The sequence below is a fragment of the Madurella fahalii genome, assembly GCF_045866475.1.
Source record: "Madurella fahalii IFM 68171 DNA, scaffold_3, whole genome shotgun sequence".
NCBI lineage: Eukaryota > Fungi > Ascomycota > Sordariomycetes > Sordariales > Madurella > Madurella fahalii.
Genome location: NW_027263973.1, coordinates 2,711,607 through 2,733,308, shown reverse-complemented (window position 1 = coordinate 2,733,308; position 21,702 = coordinate 2,711,607). Strand labels below are relative to the sequence as shown.

Genomic DNA, 21,702 nt, shown 5'->3' with positions numbered 1-21,702 from the left:
CGAGCCTGCCGTTAGCCGCAGCGCCCTCCAAAGCAGTGTGGCCAGAAGCAGGCGCACGATGAGCGTCAACCAACGCCGGAACATCATGGTCGAGCAGAACCTTTGCAACGGCCAGATGGCCCCCAATAGCAGCGAATTGCAATGCGGTTGCGCCGGTCTGCGATGGCCTCCCATTTGTATCGGCCCCCGTGTCGAGCAGGAGCCTCACCAGTTCTAGATTGTCGTCTTTAGCAGCTGTTGAAGAGCCGTGGCGCACCCATCAAAATCCAGAGGATCGTCATCGCGCTCGTTGACATCGTATCCATGTCGGATGAGAAGACGTATCACAGGCGCGTCTCCAATGCGTACCGCCGCGCGGATTAGCGGGCCAATGCTCGGACTTGAATTCCAGATTGGCGTCGCACTCTGAAGAAGTGCCTCGAGTATTGAGAAACTCTGGCCATTGATCGCATACCAGATGCATCGGTCATCGGGGGTGTGACCGGCGGCTAACAGTTGTGAAACGTCGGCATCGTCATTCAGAACAACTGCCGTGGTCAAAAGGCGATGTTCTCACCGCAGGGTCGGCAAATATCAGCCGCCAAAACCCAGGTCGCTCATACCAATCCATAATAATCCTATCCCCACGAGTGGAAGGAAAATAGCAGACGTCTGAGCACGGAACCCTTGGCCAGTAATTAGCATCTCAAGGATGTCCGGGTTCCCCCCACACACTGCAATGGCGACAGCGGTACCCCCGAGTATGTCCGCCTCCTTGTTAGGGGGGCGACAGTTGACAAGTTTTTCCAGAAGACGAGTGTCGGAGGTCTTTCAACGATTGTTGGACAGCGCCACATAGTGCTCCTGGGCTATATTGACTCTGCCAATGTTCAAAAACCCAGAGACTACTGGCCACATCGCAGCCGTAAATCGCCGCCTTAAGGAGTGTCTCACCACTTGTACAGTTTTCTTGGACTCTCGCTCCCTGAGAGAGGAGCGTCATGGCAAGAAACCAGTTGCCGGCTCTCAGAGACAAGCCAAACTCACCCCCCACTAACCTCGCACCGACATTTCGCAATGCCAGCGTGACATCTTGTGACTTGTCCCAAAGCGCGTACTGGAGGCAGGTGTACCCGTTGGAGCATACCTCGTCCGGGTTTGTCCCCGCTTTGATGGCTACTTTCACCATGTCCGATGTGCCGTCGATAACCAGAAAGCTAAGCACCCCGGGAGATGGTCTTGCGCCGGCTTCCAGTAGGACAGAAATGCAGCTGGCGGCTCTGCTTGAGTCGGTTTGAAACTGACCTGATATCTTCAAGATAATCTTGAGCGGCGTCATCTTCTGCGAAAACAACGGGGAAATCCAATCTAGCAGAGATATGACCGAAGGGTTGGCACCCGCGAACGACAGGCAACGCTGGGTCAATTCAAGGCTCGAGCCCTGCGTTGGTGCGTTTGGCTCGGATCCGCCTAGAATCAGAGACCGCAGGATATCGGGATTGCGGGTAAGTGCACCGATGTGAAGGGCAGTAGGGTCTGGAGCCCCGGTGCCTAGTGAGAGAAGTAATCGTGTGGTTTCGACGCGCCCTTTCGCTACCGCACAATGCAACGACGTGACGCTGGCAGGGCTCGCAGAACTTATACTGAAACCAAGGCTGCTGATGTGCCTGATCAAGTCGTCATTGCCCTTGAGAGCTGCGAGGAGAACCACGCCAGTAAGAGAGTCCCGAGCCATCGATCCAGGTAACCCATCCAGTCCGCGACAAACCAGGTCCCTTTGAGCAGCGCTCATGCACGCGAGCACATAGCTGAATAGCGACAGCGCTGTGACTTGCCCGCCACTCTGACTGCGGGGCCCGTATTCGCTTGGAACTCGGCCGCAGAGGTGAGTGCCGTTGTTTCAGGAACAACCCGGCCATCACCAGGACCAGGAAGTCGAAACTCAAAGTCAGCACCCTGAGCATGCAGCGCTCGTAAGACATACACATGTCCGCGTCTTATCGCGCAGTGGAGGACACTGTCTCTCTGGTGCGGGTCCCTCCCGGTACCGCCCAAGAGGAGCTGGTCGATGACGTCCTCAGACACTGCAGGCCGCTCGGGACCTTCGGACTCTTGCCAATTTTCCGCATCATCGTCCAGCGCGATGCGTATTGGCGGAAGTGGCAGACTCCCACCACACGCATCAGCGCGTGCGCCGTTGTCGAGAAGCAACCGAACGAGCTCTCCGGCATTATAGATGACTGCCCACTGTAACGGTGTCGCGCTCTCTCTAGGCATGCTGGGTAGAGTGAATGCTCTGTTTGGGTCGAAGCCGCACCGGAGCAGCCAATGAATCAGCCGCAAGGATGTCTTGGGCACCGCGCCTTGGTCGTTGGGTGTGATCACGCCGTTGTTGCCGCCTCGGTCTCCGGTGGAATATTCTCTCTTCTTCGTAGCTTCAAGGACATCCTCTGTCGCATTCCGGAAACCCTTCTCAGGGAACGACAGCACTGTGAGATCTGGCACTTGTTTGAGATCGAGCAGAGGCAGATTATCGACTCCGATGGATCCGACGAGAGCCTTGAAGGATTTCCAGGGTTGCCCGCTGCTAGAGGCCCCGATATCGTTCGAAAGATGTGAGCCTTGAACAATCCCTCAAATTTTGCCTCCTTGGCGCCTGAGAGAAGAGTGTCTGCCCGGACGAGATTCTCGCCATCATAAGTCTCGAGAATGCATGCGCTGAGGGCTGCTGCGAATTGCGATACATTCCCACCGCTGTTCATGCGCGCCATTACCTCCAGGGGCTCCGGGATGGCGACTTTGTTTGGACTCCATCTGACTCTTCCTACAACAACCTAGTCAGCCGCTGCTCAGGCCTCTGTAGGCTTTGAACTACTAACGAGGCAGTGAACCCCCGATTTGACATTTCCTTGACAAGCCGGTCAACTGGTAGTTCCCGGACAAGGTAGAGGTTGCGGATGGTAGCCTTGTGGGTCCTCCATTCTTCTTCGATTCGTTTGGACTCGGAAGAATCCATTGCGAAGCTACAAAAAATGAATTGGGGTAGCGGGCGGGATAGAAACTGCAGCCTAGGCCTAATCTGTGCCGGTAGGAAAAGATCAGGGGAATCGCGAGCATCAACGGCAGAAGGAAATGGAGCGTTTTCTTTAAGGTGAGAATTTCGCCGCAAAAACTCCGGACTGGCCCCCATTGGCTCACTCCAAAACCCCAGGGTAACACGTCTGTTGGGGAGGGTAACCCGTCGGTTAGGGTAACCCGTCGGTTGACGGCCCTCCATCCTATCACCCTGCCACCGCCTTTTGCTGGGCTTGTTTGTGGCTGCAGGCGCAGACGCGGTCTGCATGCATACTGTGACTAGGGGTTTGGACTTCCGGACCAATAATCCGGAAGAAGAGGCAGAGCGCATTGTCGGACACGTGCAGCCCATACCGAGCAGCCTCCTCGAGGTGCCGTTGACGGAATGGCAGGGCCAATCTCTTGGATGGCGTGTGGTGAACTCTAGCTGCTCACGCAATCGTCATCATCAAGGCCGTTGGCGCCCGGCGCCCCCTCCTCCACAGTATTTCTCAATTTCATCCGCAGTTCCAGAGCCCAAATGAGAGCGTTCCCCGGGACTATGCCACCTGGTCATGTGCCCCACTGCCCTGCTGTGCGATATTTCTATATGATAGATATTGCGCTCCTAGGGATTCGTCTTTTGTCTTCCTTCTCGACTGCCGTGATGGTTGTTCTTCTGAGCACTCAGCTCCCTGCCAGTCTGCACAACCAGGCCACTATTTCCCATTCTTCCATCTCTCCGAGGTCCCGAAACATCCCACAGAAAACCATGGGGCTTTCAGTTGAAGCCATTATTGCTATAATCGCTCTTATGGCGGCACTCCCGCAAGCTTTGCTTGTTCTGTGGGGTGCCCTTAGGCGCCAATTTTTTGTGAATACGGCTACTAGTTAGTACTCCCCCTTCGTTGTTGCGGTTATTCATTCCGTGCTGTCTTCGTACCTAATACATAAGTATAGCCCTAGAGATCCCATTAGAGCTCGAAGAGCACCAGGCTGTAGGAAGCCCGAGACGGCGAGGTTGGAATGTCTTGATCAATGTCCGGTTCGAGCGGGAGGGGGATTTACACCCTTGACAAGGTCTAAGCAAGAGCTGTCTAAGGGCGTTTATGCGATGGCTTCGGCATCTACATAAAGTTTATTATATGTACATTTTAACTTCCCGTTTATTAGAGCAAGTTGCTGTCGGACAAAGAGGTTGCAAGTCCATCTGATACTCATTGATCTGACACCTTTACACCAATCGAGTGCGTCTAAAACCACTTTAACAACTCCTCCCCTATGAAAGTTATTGATAACTATCTCCTGGTTTTCTAGGTGCTAGAATTTATGTGAAAATACATACTTAGAACAGGCTACCTCTTCACCCTTCCTGTGACATCAATCGTGGAAATACTCACTCGGTCCATCCAATTAAGTTTGGTTTCACATTGTTCCGTTCACCGCCTTACTGATTGTAAAAAACCGATCCAGGATGCCCCTAGTCTATTCGTTATTTCTTATCATTGATACCTCCTAGCCTTCCTGAGCTTCAATAGCTCCTGTTGGCTCTCTGTCGCTAACTGCACCCTACCCGGTTTTTCGGCGCGGATTTCACCACTGGTTGCCCACAAGCCGGTTTGAGTTGGTCAACTAAACACCGGGTTTAGAATTCAACGCTAGATCAAAAGCTCGGCCACATCAACCCAGGCAATAAAATTGGGACGCCGTTCCTGCCCCAACGGCGCGAGAGCACAACGACGTAAATCAAATACGCCCCGACGACACCGAGGTAGAGAAACACGACAACGGTGGCAAAGTCTCTGATAGGGCCAGCCTTGACGAAGCTGTTACTATACCTTTCCCTAACGAGATCGAAACTTTACAGCGACAGGAGTTCATCGAAAACCTGCTGGAGCGGAAATCGACAGGCTTAAGATACGCACTAATAGTGATGTCTAGAGTGTAGCGCTGGTCCCCGAAACAATGGCCTCACCACCAGCATATTCGTGGCTGTCTCTCGTTATAAGCTCGTCCTCCGCCGCATGTTGGAAACGTGGACGTAACTTTGTCATAATACTGCCTTGGACTCGAGATTCCTCTTGGAAGATCCCATTGGCCATTCCTTGTGAGCGAAAAGCAGGCTGAACTACGCGCGCTCTCGTTGGTGTATCGATGGAGAGAGTTAGAGGCGGGGCCTGAGGCCTGAATGCATTACGCACATTATGATGTTAGAGAGTAAGGCTTTTGGCTGAAGAGAGGTGTGGTCGGGTAATTTCGCGGTACGGGAGCTAGACCCCAAGCACGCACGCTGTAACTTAGGTCAATAGCCAGCTCTGGGCTTTGGTAAGGTTCTGGTGCTTCTGTAGTGCCTTATCGGCAAATAGTGGCTTTGGAGGGCTTTGGTCGGGCAGGCTGGTAGGCTGGCCCCCGACCTGTTTCTTCAGCAGTCTTCCCGTGTCCTAATTAGCACCTCCTCTACTGTAGGGTCCTGACCATGTCCCTGATGTTGGCTCTGAAAGTCTAATTAACATCAGTATTATGTTCAAGTCATGAAACTAACTTAATCCGGTGCATGCATTGCCAAATCAAGAAAGACGTATTCTACTAAGTGATCGACTGTCGTTTATCACCTTGGACTTCTAGACTTCCAAACTTCACAACTTGTATTTAGTGGGCTTGACTAATATAACCATCACTATTCACACAGAAGCGCAATTAGAGTCGGTATTAACAAAATAGGGCAGCGAAACTCTCTCCTTTGATAATGACAACTTATTGGTCTCTGTAATGCATCTTAACCCTTTCACTTCCGTATCAGGGCCGAGCCTGGGCAAGCCTAGCAGGAGGGGCCTGGTGTAGCGATACTAGCGTATATCATAGGACTACGGATAATTGGGCTGGTTGTATTGGACAAGATCGAATCCATCGATTTGTTGGAATTCTTGTAGCAGCGAAAGGCTAAGGACAAGCAAAGACTAAGCCATCGTTCTGGTTCCCGCCAGGGCAGGCCCGCTCAATTTTCTCTCGTCATAAATCTCACATAAACCGGATAAACCATGTGGCTCCGTGCTGCGAAGAGTTGCTTCAGACGCTGCCAGCTTCTTTCTCACACTCTAAATCATCAACTGCTCTTATTAACATCATCGGGTTTTCTTTCGATTTTCAATGACGCCTTTGGCTCCCTCCTTCTCCCCCCGCTCCGGATCTTCAAGCCCAAACGCACTCTTGAGTTCGGTCCGCAGGTGTATTTCGCGCTCAACAAAACTCAGCAAAAAAGGCGAGTCCGGCAAAAGTGATAGAGACAATGAAGACGTTGCTCAGCGCCCTGGTAAAAACGTCAATGATCTGACTCTGCGCCGGCTCAGCGAACCCTTCGATGAAAGATTTGGTTGCCCAGGCATACGAGTCCCCGTGCTGTAGACGGTCTCGCGCGGTCGGGTCTTCGATGGTGGCAGCAAATCGGTTAGTGTAGGTGTTGAAGACGGCGGCGGGAATGGCAACGCCCCAGACATTGCCAAAGCTGCGGATAAAGGTCCAGCTCGCTGTGGCAGCAGCCGCGTCGGACTCGTCCACACCGGCCTGGAACGCGGGAAGTAGTGTGTCGAGCACCATGCCGGCTCCCATAGAGGACAGGATCTGCAGGCAAACCCACATTGCCGTGCTCGAGTATCGGTCGAGGACCGAGAGCGACCCCATGCCTGCGGCTAACAGCGCAAACCCGGCTATGTGTAGAAGCTTGTATTTCCCCCACTTAGACAAGACCACTGTTCCGATGGCCGCGCCGGGAATGGCGATCAGGGTGATGGGAAGTATTTGGACACCTGAGCGAGCAGGTGTCAACAACTGCACCGACTGGAAATATATTGGGAGAAAGAAGAAAATCCAGTAGTTCAGGATTGATACGAGGAACGCGTTTGCGTAGATGACGGCAGAAGTACGGCTTGTCAATAGACGTATCAGCATGATGGGTTCACGGATGAGAGTTGTGCTCTCAAGCCAGCAGAAACCGAGTAGGCCAAGTACACTTAAGACGAGGGGGACGATGACGCGATATGATGACCATGGATAATATGGCCCCGCCCAGGTGAGCGCTAAGAGCACCGAGATCGACGCCGTAACCAGGAGGGCATTCCCAGCGACGTCAATCCGGTTGAGCCTGTCCCACGGGCTTGTCTTCTTATCCCACTTGACCCGCAGGAACAGCCATAACAGCAGGAAGGGGACCCCTCTAACGGGAAGATTAATGTAGGAGACCTGTATACATTGAGTTGGGAAAAACAGTCCCCAGGGAACAGGATCCCTCTGGTCAGAGGGCCACAGTTGCTAGGATGGTGGCCCGGGAGCTGGAACTTGCCGTGGGCCCATCTTTCTTTGGCACCATGAGTAGGGCCGTCCTGGCCATTGCTCTTTAGACAGGACAATCGATTCAGCACTCTCTTAAACGCCTGTTACGGGCTCAATTAACGAGCTTCTTTTGCGTGCAAAGTGATCTCCCTCTGAACAGAGGGAGTTCTATCTGCACATGTTGTTTTGACCTTGTTTAGGCTGCAGGGACCTAATTTGTGGTGGTGTCGCCTGGCCTGTTCTTGTCTATTTTGTCTGTCTGGCACTTTGGCCGCCTTTGCTCTCCCCCTTGTTTTGATGGGCATGTGGGTGTAGATGTGTGTTTCTGCACCATTTCATTGTTACCCTCCGAGATGCTCATCGTGTCAGCTCGACCACAGGAACTGGGGAAAGATTGCTAACCTAAGGGCACATGTTGCTCATGTCGGCAGATCCAAGCAAGCACCTGAGCGGTACTTTTACTGGCCGTTATCCAGTGATCTTATGTTCTCCAGTCAGCAGGTGCAATGCCCCACATCCTCGGCGAAAACCACGCCCTCAAACAGGACCGGTAAACCCAACATGCCATCGGCAGCGACAATACGCGGTAAATGTGGCTACATAGAGATGCACATGGGCCTTTCTTCCGATTCACTGGAACGCGATCCCGTGGTTACGTCCAAATATATCCAAGACATGGTTAGTCCCTGTCAGCCACTAGGAACTGTCTGCAAGATGCAACAGAAGCCGCTAATACATCTCTGCAGGGTGCTTGCTTACTTGACTCTCGGACTCTCTTGGGGTAGTACACAGACGGGTCAATCCGAAGGGAAGACGACGTCAAAAGAAACTAACTCAATCGTTGATATTAGGATTACACGGCAGAGATGACTGTAATTTGTACCACCACACTCACCAATTGGCCAGTAGACCCTATAGCTCGCAAAACGGACGATGCGAGCCGAGAGTGATAGTGCAGGGTGCGGTACCTAATTGGGTTTCATCCACCGGAGACACCCACACTAAACTCCACAAGTTATTATCTGTGCAATGCCCTCCTGATTGTCGGCCCTGTGTGCAACAGAACGATGCTAAGGCATTGTCCTGGAAAACGAGCACCACGGAGCCATCATCATGACGACCAAGATTGAGGCCACTATAGGCATTGGCGAAGAGCGCGGTCGCGGCAATGAAATGGCGGATCTGTCAGAAAAGGATGAGGCCATCGCCATGGTTGGCGAACAAGAACATGAGCTTGATCCGGTCGTAGTCGCGAGGACAGTCCGCAAGATCGACTTGTGTCTCTTGCCGGTCATGATGTTTGGATGTATTCGCCGCTCCCCCCCCCCCTTCTCTGCCTGGCTTACACCATACACAAATGGCTAGCTAGCTAACCCTCAGATAGTCGGACTCTGCTACTATGATAAGGCAATCCTCGGGTCTGCGGCGCTTTTCGGCATGACAACAGACCTTCAGCTCACCGTTGTCATTGACCGCTCCGTAAACCCCCCTGTCGTCGATACGACGAGGCTTTCGTGGGCCACGTCGATTTTCTACTTTGGTATGCTAGTCGGTCTCTACCCCTTAACCTTTGCTCTCCAGCGATTCAACATGGGCCGCCTACTCGGGGCCATCGTGATCATATGGTCGGCTATCTGCATGGCGACCGCCGGTGTCAGCACGCATCAAGGCCTCTACGTGCAGCGATTCTTCCTCGGATTTTTTGAAGGCATTGTCCCTACGAGCTTCATGTGTATTATTTCATCCTACTACACACAAGAGGAGCAGGCATTGCGACAGAGCTTTTGGTTCAGCGCCACCTGTCTCTTCAACATTATCGGGGGCGGTTTGAACTACGGCTTCTCCCGGATCCCTGGGGGTAGCGGTGGTGGCCTACGGAGCTGGCAGTACATCTACCTACTGGCCGGCGTGCTGACCATCGCCTTTGGTCTCGTCTGCTTCGCCACGCCCAACTCGCCCGTCACGGCCTGGTTTTTATCCGATGACGAGAAATTTGCGGCGGTCGAGCGTCTTCGCCGTAACCAAGGGGGCGTCCGGTGCACCAAGATCAAGATGTCGCAGATCAAGGAGTCGATATTACGGGACCCCAAGACATACCTTGTCTTCATTATCATCACCGCGGCCTACACCATCAACGGCGCCATCACGGGGTTCGGCCCCTTGATTGTTACTACTTTTAATTACACGCCGCTCGAGGCCATCCTGCTTCAGTTTCCTCTCGGCGGGCTGGGCTTTACCGCCATGCTAGTGACCGGTTATCTCGGGACCCGCTACAGCAATATCCGTCTTATTATGGTCGTCCTGTCCTGCCTGCCCGTGATTGCGGGGTGTGTCATGATCTGGAAGTCCGAGTGGTCCTTTCATGCCGCGACGCCGGTCGTTGGCTACACCATAACAGGCTTTTGGACGGTCGTCGTGACTCTTACTATTGCGACGGGTATGTCCAACGTGGCTGGACACACCAAGAAGAGCTTCATGTCTGCCACGATCTTCGTTGCTTACTGCGTGGGCAATATCGTGGGACCCCTGATGGTCAGATCCCAATCCCGGGATGAGCATTACCCTGAGCTCTGGCTTGGACTGATTATATGGTACGTGCCTGTCGCGACAGCACACCTTGCATATCTACCTAGTTGTTGGTTGCATTTGCTAACGAGGAGGTCGATAAAAATTCAGCTTCATCATTTGCATCGTTGTCGCCGTATTGCTGTACCTCGTCTTAGTCGGTGCTAATAAGCAGAAGAAGAGGGCTCTTTTGGCCTCAGGCTTTGACGAGACTGAGCGTGCGAAGCTAGCATTTCAAGACTTGACGGATATGGAGAACCCTTACTTTAGATATGTCCTCTAAACTCGGTCTGTTTGACAGGGGGGTTTTCTCGTACTGCAGATAGGATAAAATATATTGGTCAGCAAGACCAAGCGCTGTGTCTACCTTAGATCAGAGCCGACCAATATAGACTACACAGCTGCATGGGTGAGGACTCTGCTATTTAACTCCATCGAGGCGTGTCGTCGCCGGCTTCGATGAACTTTATCGAGGTTTCTGGATATTGTTAAGGGTTCTAAGTCCCGTCGAGGTTTTCGGGGTGTCAGCATTATCATCAGTAGCTTCCGTACAAAAGTACTAGATCGCATATCATGGGTCGTGGCTCGTTATTATCGTCCTTAATTATTTACAAGGTGGATCGCGCGAGCGCCGGTTGACTACCCGATATCGTATCATATCATCAATGGGCAGTTGTGGCTTCCAGTTCGCCCATGGCTCCGGGCTTTCCTGAGTGGCAGCTGATTTGACCAGACCCCCCACTCGAGCGGTAGTTCCTCTCATGTGTCTCTGGCGCCGCGATTGATGTAATTGGTTACGGTTGGTTTGAGGCCGGTTTCCACGTGAGTGTCTGCCTGTCCGTTGGGCATCGAGCCCGCATCTTCTCCTCTTTGTAGCCAATTCTCCCCTACCAGCACCGGTTGATGCTTTCTCCGTTAGCACATCGCCCACCAGGAGGAGACTGCGACAAGCACCATACGTCTTATAAACGTCCACACTTATAAGCTCCACGAGTTCTTTGGCTCACAGATCCCAAAGGGGTATGTAATCCTCTCGCACACATGGGGTGATGAAGAGGTCAACTTCGCCGGGTTCCAGGCCGGTACCCCATCAATGCGAGCAAAAAAGGGATCCAGAAAGATTGAATACACGCGCAAAGAGGCAATATCACGCAAAATTGACTGGGCATGGGTCGATACCTGCTGTTTTGACAAATCAAGCAGTTCTGAGCTCTCGGAAACCATCAATTCCATATTTACCTAGTACTAGAAAGTGAGATTTGCTTTGCCTACCTTGAAGATGTTCCGGATGATTGTAAGCCATGGCCTATGAAACAAAACATTAGCAAAGCAAACCTTTCCGTCACAGCCGATGGTTCTTTCGCAGGTGGACCCTTCCGAAACGTATTGCCCCATCAGTCGTCGGGTTCTACAGTAAAGGATGGCAGTTGTTCGGCTCCCGGAACTCCCTCTCCCTTTTCATTGACACTATTACTCAAATACCATTGTCAATTCTAAAGTATGGCGGTAACCTTAATATTAAGGACTATAGTATTGCAGAACGCATGTTGTGGGTGTCTGCTCGGCAAACGATTCGAGAGGAAGACACGGCTTACTGTCTGATGAGCATCTTCCACATCAAACATTCCGCTACTTTACGGAGAAGGTACAGGTGCCTTTCGTCGTCTTTAAGAGGAGATTATCAAACAAACTAATGACCACTCTCTGTTCGCCTGGTCTGTTAAACGCGAAGACCCTGTTGTGTGATCTCTGGGAAGTGCACTCGCTCCTTTGTCAGCGAGCTCCAAGGGATGTTCTGAGGTCCAGGTTCTATACAGAGGGGTTGGCGAACCGTTAACTATGACAAATATGGGATTGCAGATCGACGCACCTCCCCTACCTCTAGCCTTTCCCGATACCTGCAGCCTATACAACTATGGCACAACAGGGATCTACCATTCCCGGGGTCTTAGACTGCGGCTTTTTCAGGTTGTGTTGAATTGTATTTGTAACGGGCTGAGCCCCGTGATGGCCTGGTGACTCTCGGCCGTGACGACGGGACGGTGGGGCGTAGCCCTACTGGCAGCGCCTCAGTGAAGCCATTCCCAAAACACCGACCTGCGCACGGACCACAACACTGACTCACGACGACTCTGGAACCCTCTACCTTCCACCGATCAGACCATCGCAGTTGTGTATACTGGGGAGCACTCTCCCACGAAGTCTCTTTCTCTTTCCTTCTCCTCATGTTCTGTGTACTCGTAGAGTAGGCCTAGCTAGTTGCAACACACTACCTTGCCCATTACAGCATCTGCTAAATTTGACGTCTTTGATCCCAGTTCAATGTTGAACCTTAGCGTTTTGTCGAGGTGTGTTGATGAATTCAGGATTGAATAACAGTAGGAGTGTTTGTAGGAGGCGTAAGCGCGAGACTTGGAGGATAGAGGCTGACTTGAGTCTCCAGCGGTCAGCTAAGTAATACGAAAATGCAACAGGAAAGTCAAGACTGGTAATTTTCAAAATGAGACCAATTCTGGGCTTACTCGGCTAGAGTTGAAGCATTGCGGCGCAGCCTGCCGAATTGCTTTAACTCTAGCCAAGTAGGCCCAGAATTAGTCCCATTTTAAAAGATGGCCAAAATAGGTCCCCATTTTTGAAAATGAATAGTTTCGCCTTTACCTTTTATGTAGTTCTGTTTACGTAGCTATTGTTGTAATCTTCTTTAATTTTAAATAGTAAAGGTGGAACTATGTAAGTAACAGCTTGGAGTATGATTAGAGCTTTACTCCTTATTAGTTGGTGGGGAAATGGTACCACGGCATCAGCAACCAGGGCTTCAATACTGATCGGTTCTAGTCCATACCCTCAGAGAGTAATCAAGTTGCCTGCAATCCACGAGTTGTGTGCCCTGCAATCAGCCTGACTGATCAACCTATTGCAACTAGTCGCAAATAGGCCACATTTCTCAGGTCCTTCTGACATAAGGCGCTATAGCTCTCATTCTCACGGTCACATGACAAAGTGAGCTGCCTTTTCGGTTGTCAGATTTGCTGATGAATTGCGGAGTCCGCATTGGATTTAAGACCGCCGCGAGTTGAGACGGTGCCAAATAAATACGCTAAAACGTGTCTTTGTTTGTCTGTCCTCCTATTCGAAGTCGCGAGAGAAGTACCAGGTAACCAGAACCCACTCTTACACCCTCCTTGCCAATCTCTTCGAAAGTCTCAAACTCGACGCCACCAGCGTCATCACCGGATTCGCAGCAGAGCTAAACGGCATCACGCTCATATCGCACACGTACAGCCCATCCGATCCTCTCACCTGCAGGTCCTCATCCGCAATTGACTTATTTTGAAATACTCCATCATGCTTCTGCCGAAACGGCATCCTCAACGAGCAACCGGCATGATGCACAGCTCCGGTCCCAAACCCCTTGATCTTGAACTGCAGGTTTGGTACATAGTTATCCGCGGATAAAATCATAGTGTTCCCATCGTCTACAGGGTCCCCGAAGCCGAACTTGAAATCGATGCGGGAGTCGCCTTTGACGGGATGAATACCAGGATCGCTGGGTTCGTTTTCGCGAAGGTGCCAGTATTCATGGTTGACGTTTATTTCCACGTTGAAAAGGTAGCGGATTTGGCCATCGTCCGTCTTGTTGCCTTCGGAATAAAGGATCATCTTCGCGTGGGCATGGAGAGGGATCTCTAGGTCGTCCATGTGACTGACGAAGCTGGTAACCTCGTGGGTAGTCGGATGGTCTGTAAGACCACGGCCGATCAGGGGTGCGATGGTACCTGGGAGCTTGCCATAGACGGACGAGCGCCGGAGAAACTTGGGGCTCTCGATGGAGCCGCCACAAAGAACGACCGTCTTGGCTCGGAAGGAACGGAACTTGCCGTCGATGGTGTCGGTGGTGTCAACGCGGTACTTGGCATGTCCATCGTTGATTTGCTCCACGTTCTCAACGAACTTATTGAGAAGAAGGTGCCACCCAGGGCCGTCGTGATTTCTTTCTTTCGAGGCAAGGTCAACTTGGTGTATCAGGAGCTCAGCTGTGTTGAAGACGCCAGTTGGCTCAGTGAAGAATGCTGTGTTCGGTGCCCCTGTGGAATTCAGATACGGTTGATGCAAAGCCCTCGGGGTTTGCTTGATGATGAAGTCGTCGGACAGGGAACTTTGCTTGAACTTCTCCACCATCTACTCAGCAAAGGTTCCCATAGAGAGGGATTCGTTTCTTGATTTTACCCGCCTGTTTGAGTAATCCATTTCCCCTTTCAAGATCTTGCCGAACTTTGTCAGGAAAGAACTCCAGCTCCCACGGCTGGACTTGGAGGATCAATCCACTCCACCAGACTGAACGTCCTCCAAAGTTCAACTGAGGCTTTTCATGGATGTGATATTCGGCGATGCTGTCATCACTTCTTTCTTGCCTGAATGTCTTGCAGGCGAATTTTCGCGCCACAGCAGAGTTCGGAAAGCGACACACGTGGTAGATGTGGGTTGGATACAGGAAGGAACCAGCTTCAAGGACCAAGATTCTCTTCCGCTTGCCGATTCTCTCAGCGAGGTCGTCAGCCAGAACACCGCCGCCAGAGCCAGAACTGATGATGATTGCGTCAAAATCATAGTTGGATTCGAGGTATTCAGGGAAGAGACAAGTCTGAGAAAGGGGCTTCTCGGAAACAAACTTCTCGTACGTGGAAGCGGAGAACACCATATTGATGGAATGGGAAAGCAGGATGGAGATAACGAGAGTTTCAGAGTCAGATGCCGGGGATTGCGGGTCGATTGTTCTCCTAGTCTAGCTTGAGATTAGGCGTTCTCTCGATGGATCCAACTATATCCTGGAGCATTAGGCTCGAGTACCAATGACCCAGGCCGTCATATTCGCTCCACAGAACCGTCTGAGCCTCGAGACTTTCCAGGCAGGCAGCCGCATTGCGACCATGGGCAACACTGATACGGTTATCCTCGACTCCGTGGCCGAGGAATATCGGCGTGTGCAGCAACGCGCTTCCTGCTGCTTTGCCACCGTCAGCTGGAGGAAGCTCGAGCTCCTCCCTGAACCACTGCACAGCCCTTGCAGCCGGTCCATAACCTTCACTCTTACCAGCTCTTTCTCCTTCGTCCTCTACACCCCAATCAAAGAAATCATCGTCGTAATCTCCCTCAACACTCAGGCTCTCTTCCAGCTCATCCACCCCCCCCTTTCAGCGCCGGCGCCACCAGCACCAGCCAATGCCTCCACCAACCTCCCCGCAAACGGCAACCACCCACACATACCCATCACACCCCCTAGCTCCGGCCCCTCCCAAAGCAGCATCGCAACCAAGGCAGCCGCGCACCCCTGACTCAGACCCCTAAACACAACGCGCGAAGCATCGCCGCCAACAATCCCGATCTCAGCGCGCAGCAAAGCCATGTAAGTACGCCGCCGTCTCGCGCAGCCCGGGAACCTGCAACGCCTCGCGCTCGGCCGCGACAGATGCACTCGGAGCAGGTAGGCGTCAAGCAGCCCAGTTGTCGAACCACTGGTATGTGCGGGGGCGGCGGTAGATGGCAGGTTGCGCGGCGGCGGGCGGCAGCGGGGAAGACGAAGCGCGCGTGGGGAAAGGTTGTTGCGAGGGTTTGTGTTTGTATGTTGGGTGTGGGTGGGGGTGAGGTTCAGTGTAATGTAGCGGTCCCAGGAGTATATTGCAACTAGCTGGTGACGACTCTACGGGTACACTGAACTTGAAGAAGAAAAGGAGAGACGAGAGACTTTGGTAGCTCGCAAGCAGACCAATCCCGCAGGTGCGCTGGTCTGGGCATGTTGCTAGAAGATTGGGTGTGCTGTAGGGCGAGTGGGAATAGCTTCATCGGGGGGGGGTAGCTTCATCAGGGGTCTTGGTGCTGGCTGAGAGTCGCCGAGGCGCTACACCGGGCCTAGCCCGTTACACTTTTGGATATACAATATCAACTACTAGGATTCGAAGGCTTTTTAATAGGTACATTAGCTATTAAATCGACTATAGAGGGTAGCGTAGAAGACGTTAAATTCCTTAATAGTACTACAGATACTATATAGCCAACGATGTATCAAAGCGATTATATCCTGTATATCTTGTTTAGTATATTCCATTGCAATCGACGATATAGCTTACAAAGTATAAAGGAAAATAATGCAGAATTGACGAAGTTGTAGTTGTTCGAAGTTGGTGGTTAAAGTAGCAGTCAAGATATATAGGGTGGCCCGAATGGGGTGTGGTTTAGATACACAGTAGTAGACTTAAGGATTATACCGTTTCATCCTAGTTATAGGTACCGCAAGACTAACAAGTATTCTCTCTCGCAGGTAAAGGGCAAGCTCGAGATATTTTAGGACGGAGGACACGAAGTTGTATTAGAGGTATCTTTAGATCTTTTCATCAACATAAAAACTAGGTATTGGCTTTATACCCTATCAAGGCACGACAGGCTCGCTTTCCGGTAGTAGAGTATTCCCAGAGTATTAAAGGCTATATTAAGGGATGATCTAACCTCTAGGCAACGGCCCCAGAGGCACATGGTGTCTGCGGGCAGGGTTGGGATAGCCGTATGCCGATGTTCGCCTCGCGGGCAGGAAGCCCTGGCCATAAGGATCGGAATATTCCTCGGGCTCATAGTCATGATGTACGTACCTTATGTATAACTGATGCATAGTTTTCACTTCGCATCCGGCACCCCTTCTGCAGCAGCTATAGCATTAGCAACGGCCGCCCAACGCGCCCTCTTCTTTTTCTTACTGTTCCTCACGCAAAAGAAGACACACGAGCCGATCAAGAGGGCACCGATAATGGGCATGCCAACCATTAGGAACCACTAGGCGCTTACAGATAGGAAGTTGTTCCTATTGTCACCCAAGGGGGAGGAGCAGTCGTACATTCCGTCCGGGATAACCTCGCCAGGGTCCACGTCGGCACCAGCATACTGTTTATAATGGAAGACGGCTAGGGGGTGAGGTTAGGGATGTCGGAGGCTGACCAGGTAATGGCCCAGGCATTGTACACAAAGAGGGTGCTGCTAGCAGCGTCGGCGCCGGCGATAGTGGCGGCGTCTGAGCCTGAGTCCGAGTTCAGCCTGGAGGTCCAGCGGCCGCAGCCGTTAGTAATCTTCCCCCGGACGAGTTCTCTATAATCAAAGGAGAGATAGTCGTAGCCGCTGCATGCAATTGTCAGCTAGGGTGCATCGGGTCAGGGGAGCAAGGGGACGCACCTGTCGCAGCAGAAGGCCGTGAACTTGTCCGTCTCGTCGCCGTCGGCGATGCTGTAGTAGACCCAGCCATTGGGGCACACGGCGGGGTTGAAATTCATGCGGCTCTTCGGGACGACATAGGCCCAGCCATCGGGGAGGCATGAGGGGTCGTCGGCGACGAGGACTGCGGCGACGCCGTCGATAGAGGATGTGTCGACGCTGGTGGTGGTGAAGCTGGGGCAGCTTGGCGGCGCCACGAAGGGTGTGGTGAGGGCGAGGAGCGCCGTCACCGTCGCGGGGACCGACGGCGGGCTGGACGACATGGAGGCGTGTTACAGGGTACCAGTTTGTAAGTTGGAATGTGGTGTGTGTACTGGGCGCAGAGGTCGGAGGGAGTTGAGTGAACAAAGTAGCAGGTTGCCCAGGCTCGCTTGGGGCGGCGTTCGCCTCTATACCTCACTGTATTCGGCACATGACTATCTGGCAAAACCTCGATACGCTGACAGGGACGGAGCACACAAACCGCATCGTACGTGTGCGGTACTGAAAGCAGAAACAGCTCGTTGGGTGCACCGTTATGCAGCCCTGCGGCGCGGACGCAGGGGTCCAGTAGCGGCTCACATAAGTTCGGCAGGGTGCAACCAGCATGATCTGCATTACAGCTTCTAACCCAAGTTAGGCATACTGGCCCACAAACTCAAAGAGTTTGTTCAATCACCAGTCAGTTTTGTTCCACCGTCTGGCATACCCGTCATGGAAGTGTGTCTTCTCCTCCTCGGTATACTTGCGGCAATCGGCGATCTTGCTCTGGTTGTCGGACCACTTGAACATCTTCTGCATGAAATGTCCGCCGATGTCGAGGGCTCGGTATTTCCGCATTATGAACTCGAAGTCAATCAGGACGATTTTGCTCTCTCCTTCTTTTGGATCATTCTTCACCAAGACGTTCATGAAGTGGACATCATGGATACACCATCCGACCTTCCCTTCCGCGGATTCCAGAGTATCCACTACTCGTTCAGCCTCTCCGCAAAGTCGTAGTCGATCTAAGACGATCCACTCTGATATCGGCCTCTCTGCCGAGTGCCTTTAACTTGTCCATCTTGTAGTACTTCTTGAGTCTGTTGACGACAGATTCGTAGAATGGCCTCACTGCCGTCTTTGCCAGTGCTCTCTCTATGACATGAACCATGGCCTTCTCTAGCCATATCGGCTCGCATGAGAGCGTTCTCAACATCTTCCGGTTCTATATTGCGTGCGTCCAGGAACTCTTCGACCTCACGAGCGTACTGTCTTGTGTCGCGAAGAAGCCGCTTGCTTTGGCTCCGAGGCCGGAACGACCCTACTCATGGCGAAAGAGTGTGATACCTGATTCCCGAGGCGAGGGGAGCAGGCTCTTGATTAGATACTGTAGATTAGATAAGGAGTGTTGCCCCGTGCCCTAGATATCTTATACAGGGCAGACTCGGCCATCCTCTAACACATCAACCATCACCAATATATTCAATTCAACCACACTCCCCTTGTACAGCCTTGTCTGTGTCAGAGCGGCTCCTCCTGCTTGCTTGGTATCAGATGCTGGGAGATATCCACGTCCGCCGCAGTCTCCCTGTGAAAATTCATGAAAAGTTTCAATGGTTCAGTAGGAATGCCAGTCGTTGGCTTTGCCGCTCTACTGTATAGTGGTCGTTGGCAAATGATGTGTGATAGGATGTAGTCAGACTCCTGGATCTACTGATGGCCATTCTTTCGTCAAGAATGTGGCGACAATGTCTCGGAGCATGTTTTTTGGTTGGCATTTTATTGTCGGGAGGAGCCACCAAAACGGGTGTCAACGTAGCCATCTGTTGATTCGGTGCGTGAACGGGTACTTGTGTTTCGGTCAGAGCGAGGATTGAGGTAAGGAGCGGGGGAAACCCTACCACTCTTGAAGAACAGAAACGTACAGGTACGTCGAGTGAGTCATAGTGAAATCAGGGGAGGGGTTGCCCGGGATGCAAATGTCGGGGGTGGCGTCGCGTGCGTAGGTACTCCATGGCTTTACAGACTCCATGTTTCCCGCCGCGTCAGCCAGGAGCGCGTTCCCGACCACCCAGACTGTCGCAGCTGCCGCGGCCTGGAGCAAGCGACCAGCAATCCAAAGAGTAGAATGAATCCGAGTTCTGCTGTATAGCAACAATCATCTGCCTACGTGGATTAGCGGGGTAGCGGGACAACCATAACTACTTGTTTGCCGCCGAGGCGGCATTCAGCTCTGGCTTTTCAACTTCCGAGACGACAACTGCCGAAAGCTGGCATTAGATGTCCAGGAGGACTTACCATCCACCAGCCCGGCTTTAGGAACTGACATCCAAGACTACTCAAGGTGCAGAATAATAGCTGATTGTTGCTAGAAGTATGCCCTCAGCTTATCCAAGGTGGTGTTGAAGCCTTCCAGAGTGTGGATATATATCACAGTCTCCCAGAGATTATAGAGGCTAGTCATCGAGTACTCAACGGCACGAGGTGTAGCACTAGGACGGCTGTCTGGAGGTCCGTCTACTCCACCAACCACAGGCTCTTCCGTTATTAATTTGCCGCCTCAAATACCTCAAACCGCCGCGCCAAACCCTCTGTCTCACGGGCCTTGTTGTTGACCGCTTCCTTCTCAAACCCGGCAACGGCCTTGTACGTAGCGCCGATGCTCTCCAGCTCCTCCTTCGGAATTACATCATAGACATTAGCAAACCCGTCCGGTGCGCGCTGGTGGGCGAGCTCCAAGACATGGTCCGGTCCGTTTGCGCGGTTGGCCATGACGATCTTGGCCGCGGCCGGTAGGCGCACGTCCTGGTAGGCCGTGAGGGCGCGCTCGACGACGCCGGGTTGCTGCCAGGTGCTGGCCGTCTCAGCCAGAAGCGCCGCCAGCGTCTCGGCATCGATGATGGCCTGCGTGGCGCCGTTGCTGCCGATTGGGTACATGGGGTGGGCCGCGTCGCCGAGCAGAGTGAGGCGGCCAAAGGACCACTGCCCGACGGGGTCGCGGTCGCACATGGGGAACTCGAACACGTTATCGGTGCTCTCGATCAGCTCGGCCATGCGCAGCCCCCCGCACGACCACTCGGCAAAGCGGCCCGCGAAGCGCTCCTTGGGCACGCGCTTGGTCCAGTTAGTGGGCGGCGGAGTCAGATCCGGGTCGTTCTCATCGCGCACGCGCAGCTCGGCGATCCAGTTGACGAGAGACCTGCCGCGGCGCGCAGCCCGCCCGCTGATGGGGTAGGCGATGAACTTTTGGTTGGCGTGGCCGGCCCACACCATGGACGCCCCCGTCAGGTAGGGGTCGCGCTCGACGCACCCGCGCCACAGCATGCGACCCGAGAAGCGCGGCGGGCCCTCCTTTGGGTACAGCAGCCGCCGTGCGGTGCTTTTGATGCCGTCGGCGGCGACGAGCACGGCGCCCGTCATGGACGCGATAGCGGGAGTCTCATTGGGCGCCCCGCGGCGGGCGAATTTGGCTGTGATAGACGCCACGTCCTGCTCGTAGGCGTCAAACGCGTGGTCAAGATGCACATGGTCGGCGCCCAGGCGGGCCCTGACAGCGTCGAGCAGCATCATCTGGAATTCGCCGCGGTGGATCGAGAACTGTGGCACCTCGTACCCGGCGCTGGCACCGCGCGGTTCCGACAAGATGGGGTTGCCGTGGCGTGAGTAGAAGTTGAGCTCGCGTGTCTCGATGGCCATGTCGCGCAGCGCGGGAAGCAGCCCCAGGTTACGCAAAATCAGCACCGCCGACGGCTGCAGGTTGATTCCCACGCCGAGCGTCGTTAGCGTGGCGCTCGCCTCAAACACGTGGATGTCGCTGAAGCCGGCCGCGTGCAGTGCGAGCGCCGTGCTGAGCCCGCCAATGCCGGCGCCGGCGATGATGATACGCGGCTGCGGATCTGACAGGAACGGCATGCTAGGCGGTAGTAGTACGAGCGAGCAAAAAAGAAAAAAAAAGGAGGAGGGGGAGGGAAGGGTAGATAGTATACAGCAAGTGGTGCTAGTGTGCTTATACGGATGGGAGTGAACACTGTCCTGAGATGAGGGCCGGTACCATGCAGCGCGCGTCGACGGTCCGAAGACCGGCCCCCCCTCCCTCTCGGACCGGCGCTCCTCGACAACGACGACGGTCAAGGGAAATTTCATCGGCACTTTGCACGGCACTTTGCACGGCACTTGGGGCGACGGCTGGGTGGGCCCTCGTCACCATCTTGGCGAACGCGCCTTGCCCGGATTATCCAAATTGCCGCAGCGGCTGAGCGTTGTCGAGAAGCGCCCCTGTCAGGAGAGCTGAAAGCGTGGGAAGAACGGGGCGACGCGTCCAACGGCTCGCTGATCCGAGGAAGCGAAGAATTAGGGCGGTTATGCATGTATGGTTCCATTTCACCCATGAATGCTCACGCTGATGTTGCAGGATGAATCCTTCGAGATCTACCGTGCCTGTGTATTAAGGTGTGCACGTTAGAATCGTAGTGTGCGTGTGCCTGGGAGAATTCCTGCGGATTACTCATTGGCGGCATCCGCATCTTCCTCAGATGCGTCTGGGGCTGTGCCGCGGCCGGGTGT

The 21,702-nt window shown here is 53.3% G+C and overlaps 8 protein-coding genes across 8 annotated transcripts; 2 read left to right on the top strand and 6 right to left on the bottom strand.

Annotated features, from left to right (window-relative positions):
- Window positions 1–1,767: 1,767 nt before the first annotated feature.
- ZDHHC13 (Palmitoyltransferase zdhhc13) lies at window positions 1,768–2,995 on the bottom strand (the record flags this gene model as incomplete). Its single annotated transcript, XM_071061696.1, has 2 exons — window positions 1,768–2,566; window positions 2,859–2,995. 2 exons carry the CDS (start codon window positions 2,993–2,995, stop codon window positions 1,768–1,770), a joined length of 936 nt encoding a protein of 311 aa, XP_070917797.1.
- A 3,141-nt stretch (window positions 2,996–6,136) lies between these two features.
- Window positions 6,137–6,978, bottom strand: MFIFM68171_06275 (Major facilitator superfamily (MFS) profile domain-containing protein; the record flags this gene model as incomplete). Its single annotated transcript, XM_071061695.1, has 2 exons — window positions 6,137–6,220; window positions 6,319–6,978. 2 exons carry the CDS (start codon window positions 6,976–6,978, stop codon window positions 6,137–6,139), a joined length of 744 nt encoding a protein of 247 aa, XP_070917796.1.
- A 1,494-nt stretch (window positions 6,979–8,472) lies between these two features.
- Window positions 8,473–10,207, top strand: MFIFM68171_06274 (Allantoate transport protein; the record flags this gene model as incomplete). Its single annotated transcript, XM_071061694.1, has 3 exons — window positions 8,473–8,665; window positions 8,744–9,950; window positions 10,036–10,207. The coding sequence occupies 3 exons, from the start codon at window positions 8,473–8,475 to the stop codon at window positions 10,205–10,207; spliced, it is 1,572 nt and encodes a 523-aa protein (XP_070917795.1).
- Window positions 10,208–13,095: 2,888 nt separating this feature from the next.
- MFIFM68171_06273 (uncharacterized protein) lies at window positions 13,096–14,623 on the bottom strand (the record flags this gene model as incomplete). Its single annotated transcript, XM_071061693.1, has 2 exons — window positions 13,096–14,103; window positions 14,393–14,623. The coding sequence occupies 2 exons, from the start codon at window positions 14,621–14,623 to the stop codon at window positions 13,096–13,098; spliced, it is 1,239 nt and encodes a 412-aa protein (XP_070917794.1).
- Window positions 14,624–14,774: 151 nt separating this feature from the next.
- Window positions 14,775–15,257, top strand: MFIFM68171_06272 (uncharacterized protein; the record flags this gene model as incomplete). Its single annotated transcript, XM_071061692.1, has 1 exon — window positions 14,775–15,257. One exon carries the CDS (start codon window positions 14,775–14,777, stop codon window positions 15,255–15,257), a length of 483 nt encoding a protein of 160 aa, XP_070917793.1.
- A 1,333-nt stretch (window positions 15,258–16,590) lies between these two features.
- MFIFM68171_06270 (uncharacterized protein) lies at window positions 16,591–18,962 on the bottom strand (the record flags this gene model as incomplete). The annotated part of the gene is made up of 3 exons (XM_071061690.1): window positions 16,591–16,669; window positions 17,837–18,179; window positions 18,854–18,962. 3 exons carry the CDS (start codon window positions 18,960–18,962, stop codon window positions 16,591–16,593), a joined length of 531 nt encoding a protein of 176 aa, XP_070917791.1.
- Window positions 16,875–17,441, bottom strand: MFIFM68171_06271 (uncharacterized protein; the record flags this gene model as incomplete). Its single annotated transcript, XM_071061691.1, has 2 exons — window positions 16,875–17,085; window positions 17,140–17,441. 2 exons carry the CDS (start codon window positions 17,439–17,441, stop codon window positions 16,875–16,877), a joined length of 513 nt encoding a protein of 170 aa, XP_070917792.1.
- A 724-nt stretch (window positions 18,963–19,686) lies between the features above and the next one.
- On the bottom strand, window positions 19,687–21,051 carry MFIFM68171_06269 (uncharacterized protein; the record flags this gene model as incomplete). Its single annotated transcript, XM_071061689.1, has 1 exon — window positions 19,687–21,051. One exon carries the CDS (start codon window positions 21,049–21,051, stop codon window positions 19,687–19,689), a length of 1,365 nt encoding a protein of 454 aa, XP_070917790.1.
- Window positions 21,052–21,702: the final 651 nt, after the last annotated feature.